Source organism: Etheostoma spectabile, chromosome 5, assembly GCF_008692095.1.
Source record: "Etheostoma spectabile isolate EspeVRDwgs_2016 chromosome 5, UIUC_Espe_1.0, whole genome shotgun sequence".
NCBI lineage: Eukaryota > Metazoa > Chordata > Actinopteri > Perciformes > Percidae > Etheostoma > Etheostoma spectabile.
Genome location: NC_045737.1, coordinates 23,952,364 through 23,958,075, shown reverse-complemented (window position 1 = coordinate 23,958,075; position 5,712 = coordinate 23,952,364). Strand labels below are relative to the sequence as shown.

Here is a 5,712-nt window from a genome sequence, read left to right as displayed (position 1 = left end):
ATACTTGAAAGAAATAGGGAAGGTTAAACATTTTTGCTTGGTATGTTGGAGAATTTGTCAGTGTTAACTTGCTGGAAAGAGGCGTTTGAGAAATGTAAAAGATGAATGAAGCAGCCTCTGCCAGGATCCCCTAATTATGTCCCTGGGGAATGATATTTTTACTTCCACCAGAGGTCCCCACAGCAGAGTCTGACTGAGCCCTGGCTGGTGTCTTGACAGCTGCAAGACATGGCGCACTTTCAACTGCAATTTGCTAAAGGGTGACTTATTCTCGTAAGTGTATATGGACGACAACTTGCCCATTTTACCATATGCAATTACTTGTGTACTAAGTAAAAATGGCAGGTTCACATATTTCTAAGTAAAATCTATCATAACTCTTCTTTTGAATTCACATGACAAGTTGTTGTGCATGTAGCACAGACTCACAATCACTCATTAAAACTGGAGCAAGAGGAAAACTACTGTAGAAGGTTAGTTACTAGCCAACATGGCAAAAATATACTTCCCTTTGGGGGGAAAAAATGTATTACAAGTTAGAGTTTTCAAATTTGTAACCACCTCCAAAGTGGGATTGCCCCACAACTTGTAACTTGAAACTAAAATCAAGGTCTACTGGAAGTAGACTGGAAGCGATGCACCTCCTGTTACAGAAACAAGTCCTAGATTTAGGGGAAGTGTGGCCATATAAAACCATTTCTAGTGATAGCACTGCACTTAAGAGGACTAAATTGTATTTTAAGTTTAAAATACTCAACACGGGTTGTTCAAATGGGCATATAATTGATTTATAAACAAGTCCTTGTAGAATCAAGCCATTTTCTCATATGAACTTTGGACAAAATCTGACAAATCAGGTTCCGCCATTGTGGTTTCCTATCCACAGATTTAGCACAACACATGAGATTTTCTGTTTCAGACATGTCCTCACTGGAAATACACTACTTGGTTTAGGTGAGGGGTGGTTCGTTGGTAGAGCGTGCAGGAAGCAGGACTTGACACTATTACACCGTGGTCACGTTGCCGACTCATAATTTGGTCATAAACAGCAAAGTATCTTTTTCTTGAAATTGACTGAAGATTTGAGGTTTTGCAGTGCAAGTGTAAAAGGGACTTCAGAGTAACAGAACATGTTGCGCTCTGTAGGACAAGTGGTATTAAGTGCAACTGCCAGAGTAAGCCCATATTATTAAGTTTATTTCTCTAGCTGGCTACTCCTATTTTAGGTGCTTCCTCGCTAACTCGCATATTAGTTCTCACCTTCAAAGTTCAGATCAGCCCCATAGCGTAGTAGGATTTCAGCTGCATACACCAGTCCCCGCTCTGCCACCTTAAACAAAGCATAGCTGATGCCTTCCACAAACACTTCTGACTGGGACTCCCGCTCCAAAAGCTCTGCAAGGGAGCCACAAAGACCAGACTCATCCTCAGGACTTTGGACTCTGGACACAGGGAGAAAGAAGCACTGTTTTAGTCAAATTGAATGAAATGCCACTAGCGTTTTCTACCAAATGCATTCTGCAGCAGTTATAGAATGGGATAGGTCTTTACTGTCATTGTTTCAACAACAAAACACAGTTTAGCAGCTCTCAATATGACAGTTAAATCCCAGACAATCAGAAATATAAAATTAAAATAGTAAAAGTATAATATAACAACAAAATGGAATATTGAAATAGTAAAATATAACAAGATAAAAAACGCACAATGAGGTGGTATATACATAATGTTATTGCACTTCTAGTTTTTTGGGGTTTATTGCACACAAGTCTTTGCAGAGGAAGGAGGCGGAGAGAAGGGTTTGTGCTTTTGACTTCAAGGGGAAAAAGCTGTTTTTTACTCGGTTCTGGATCGGATTGTCTTGTTATGGCACTTTAACTGGACTACGACAACCTGCTACACACAACTGAACATCCAAACAGAACTGTATTTTTCAGTTATGACTGTGAAATGAGAAAAAGTTAGTTTTTCACTGTCAGTGATCAATGTAAATTATTTTAGCACTACTAAAAAGGTAGAGATTATTCCCGCTGTTACCCAAATGCTCACTAAAGTAGTGTTGTAATATAATTAAGTACAAATACTTAGTCACTCTACTTGAGTAGTTTTTTTTTTAAGTAGCTGTTCTTTACTTCTACTTTATGTTTGTGGAAATGTTTACTTTAACTTAACTATATTTACATAGACTGCAAGTTAATGCACACTCCATTCCAGTTGGTGACGTAATGAATATTTGTTGCCAAGCACCAAGTGCCAAAACTAAAAAAGGAGGAGGAGAAAGCATAACGACTGATAATGTCATGGAAGCATCTGCCGCAGGCTCTTCTGCCAAACAGCTGTAACAGACGATGGCCGCCCCAACAACAGTGGTGAATGGGGTGGTGATAACGATAACGTTACAAAACTGTGGCTGTATTTGCAAGATATGTTTTTGCATGCTGGAGCGAAAGATATTTCCTCAAAAAAAATGAAAAAAATTCTGGTTGTTTTTCTCTTTGTTGATGTGAGACTTTTAATTTGAAGTTTTACTCAAGTAATATGCTAAAGGTGACTTTAACTTCTACCAGTCATTTTCTGGTAAGATACTTGTGCTTTTACCCAAGTATTGCTTTCACATACTTCATACTTCTGTACTAAAGTGATGCTTTCGAGTACTTTGTACAATACTGTACTTAAGTGATTCAACATAATGTTACTGTAATTAAATTCTGTACACAATTACCTAAATAAGTTATCAAATAATATTGCGCTACCTGTCCTCGTGACTACCGTCCCCTTCCTCCAGTCCAACAACACACATGACATTATCTACCAGCGGCTGATACTCGTATACGATCCTACGAAACCCATGGAGGAAAGGCATGGCTCCTGCGCTATTTACAGTTGTCGAAAGTCAATACCTAAAACACAAATGTACAAGAGAAAACAAGTCATATCAGGGGCTTGGCTTTAAATGTGGTACGAATAGAGGTGACTCTTCACGCTAAACCTGCTATTGTAACGTTAGACGCTTTGAAACTCATTGAATATGAATTTGTAATTTCTGCTCACACGATGAAATTGGACTTTATAATTGTCGTTTGTTACTGTTACATTTGGCTTAGCTAGCTACATCAGCTAAATTAACGTTCCGACTTAACGTTAATTGTATTTGTTGTAAGAAAAAGTTAACGTTAGCTTACTTAGCAGACAATGCAAACTAGCATTGGTGGCTAAATGTATCATTCATTTAATTGCAAAGTTACGACTTAAATATTTAAACCAGATAAAGTTAAGAAACTCACTTGGACGGATACACACTAGCTAGCTAGTTGTTTCACTTGAAAACAGGAAGCTTCCCGCACGATAGACAGATCAGAGCACAGAGTATGTCGACAGTTAAAGAAACGCACGCCCACATCAGTCCGACGATGTTTTCATTCCCCTTTAAACCCCAAGAGGGCGACGAAGGTTCCTCTTTACGCTCTGTCTCTCTGCACTAACGTTGTACAGTATTACAATTTCTTGTCAGACAACAGTAACAGTAGGTGGCAACACCCAACCGTGTTTGGCGTTGGAAAAAAAGTGTAGCTAAGCTTACAAAGAGAATCACAAATACATGAGGAAGACATTTGAGGTATTACTACAGTTTTCAATAAACAATGAGAGGTATTGGAAGCATGTTGCTTTTCCTTTCCAATTTGCTTATCAACCTTTGATCACACCAGAAAGTCAGTAGTTTCCTTTTTCTTTTTAATTTTTTTTTTAATTTAAGAAAAGAAAAATGCACCTTCATAACATAAGCACTTGAGTAACGATGTAAATGTACCAGATTAAGACATGCAGGCTAATTTTTATCTTTTATCTGGCAGGCTGATGTAAAATGTACAAAAGGACATAAGTACAATAAAAGCACATAAGTACAGACATAGGCACAGCAAAAGAAATAACAAAACAATAACATTACCACTACATATTATGAAAACATGTTTGATTATCCAGTAACCACTGTTTGTATTTGTACAATATTAACATATTCACTGAAAAATATTATAACAATTACCTTGTAGGAGTTATATGTCTCAATAATATTTATTTATTTAATATTTATTCCGTAGTACTAGAGGTTTCTCTGGGTTGTATGTGTGTCATAAAACTATGGTGTTCACCTGTGGGGTTTAGAGCAATATCAGCTATATATGACATGAAAAATTCAACAGCATCTGGCAGATAGCAAAATATGTTCGACCTGGGACATACTGTATTGTGAGCTACCATTACAAATGTGGTGATAAGCTTGGCTAATTACAAAGGTTTACTCAGGAAACAGAACAGGTTTTAAAAAGCATTCCCCTCTAAACAGACTATCCAATTGTAAACTGTGAACAAGACTCACAAAATGAATGTCCCGTGTTAGTTATTAGGAAATCAGCAGGTTTTATCAATACAACTAGGTTTGCAGTATAACATAGTGTGTTAATTGGCCATACATGACAAGTTTCACAGATTCACAATACACTGAAATAATCTGTCACGTATTTGACTGCATCATAACAGACCATTTTTTATGATGTCTATTTCTTCCAGAGATCAAGTCATTGATTACCATTTGCCATTTTTAGTTTGATGCTCTGACTGACAAAATGTGACTAACAAAATATTTTACCACAAACACAAACACTTCTTTGATAAAGAAATCTACCTTGGCCATATGTTAAATTAGTCCATGACAGCGTGCTTTCAAGTGTTCTTTTGACAAGCACTCCATTACACTGACAGCATCTGGTCGGCAACAGTCGCCATTGTCCTGTTTAGCAAACAATCCCCTGCCGTGTCTGGGTTTGGTGACAGATGGCTCGCTTTGAGAGGTGTTGACGAGTACTCTCTTACAGAAGATGTTGTTTTTACCACATCCGTGAGTCTATGACACTGCATTTTTACACAACATATGTTTTTGCTGACATTCTTTATTGTGATTGAGAAAGTAATGCAAATGTTGTTTTTTTTCTGATTTAGACACATTAGTTAAACTGACACCACCTTTTTTGACCACCAGTAATATAAATGAAATGCGGTTATATTTAAATGGTGAATTGTATGAAAACAAAGAGGATGTGTCACATACGGAATGTTTGGATAATGGAGTTTGAGCTTGGGGATAAATGCTGCTAAACCAAGTGACACATTTAAATTGACATCAAAAAAATGGTGTTCAGTAATAAGCAGTTCCGGTTTGCAGCACTTTACATGCCACTCATAAGCTGAATCTCATCACACTTATTTGATAGCGCCTCGACGCCTCAGTCATCGACTGAACCGGAAGTTTTTCTGTCCCTGCTCGGTGAAGGCCGTCTCAAAGCTCTTATTTCTGCTCCGAGGACAGAGGAGCGAGCATCGAGTAGGGATCACAGAGGAGCTATAGGCGAGGGTACACGAGAGCAGCCTTCCCGGAAGCTGTGCCGCTGAAGGAGCTGCTAACAGAGGAAAGGACGTCCCATCCCTCTAAAACACATTTCGTTGCCTCGCTCCTCCGATGATTTCCTTCCGTCTCTCACGGGCTTCCTTGATGAGAGGGACAAAGACAAGGAAGGGATTCAAAATGCCCATACTGTGCCTACCAAAGATGAAATTTACAGCAAGGGGTGGGGATTGGGTTTACAACTCCTCCAAAATCAAAACTGGCTAGTGCACCCTACCCCAAAAAACTAATGTAGCTCAGCGTAAATTCTTTAA

General features: G+C 38.4%; 1 protein-coding gene and 1 long non-coding RNA gene across 3 annotated transcripts in view; one reads left to right on the top strand and one right to left on the bottom strand.

Moving 5' to 3' along the window:
• LOC116690017 (uncharacterized) overlaps positions 1-2,734 on the top strand; it is a 23,115-nt gene extending 20,381 nt beyond the window's left edge. Inside the window, exons 3-4 of the long non-coding RNA XR_004332139.1 lie at positions 673-677; positions 2,524-2,734. This is a non-coding gene — a long non-coding RNA (uncharacterized LOC116690017). The remainder of the gene's footprint in view (positions 1-672; positions 678-2,523) is intronic.
• The window catches only part of asb6 (ankyrin repeat and SOCS box containing 6), a 7,478-nt gene extending 4,070 nt beyond the window's left edge, over positions 1-3,408 (bottom strand). The window contains exons 1-3 of one of the 2 annotated variants that reach the window (XM_032516683.1): positions 3,285-3,408; positions 2,754-2,900; positions 1,261-1,442 (exon numbers count right to left, since the gene is read on the bottom strand). In XM_032516683.1, the coding sequence (XP_032372574.1) occupies positions 1,261-1,442; positions 2,754-2,863 (292 nt within the window). In that variant the 5' untranslated portion in view covers positions 2,864-2,900; positions 3,285-3,408. Of the gene's footprint in view, positions 1-1,260; positions 1,443-2,753; positions 2,906-3,266 lie in introns of both variants that reach the window. The other variant, XM_032516684.1, reaches the window with a different exon arrangement.
• Between the last annotated feature and the right edge of the window lie 2,304 nt (positions 3,409-5,712).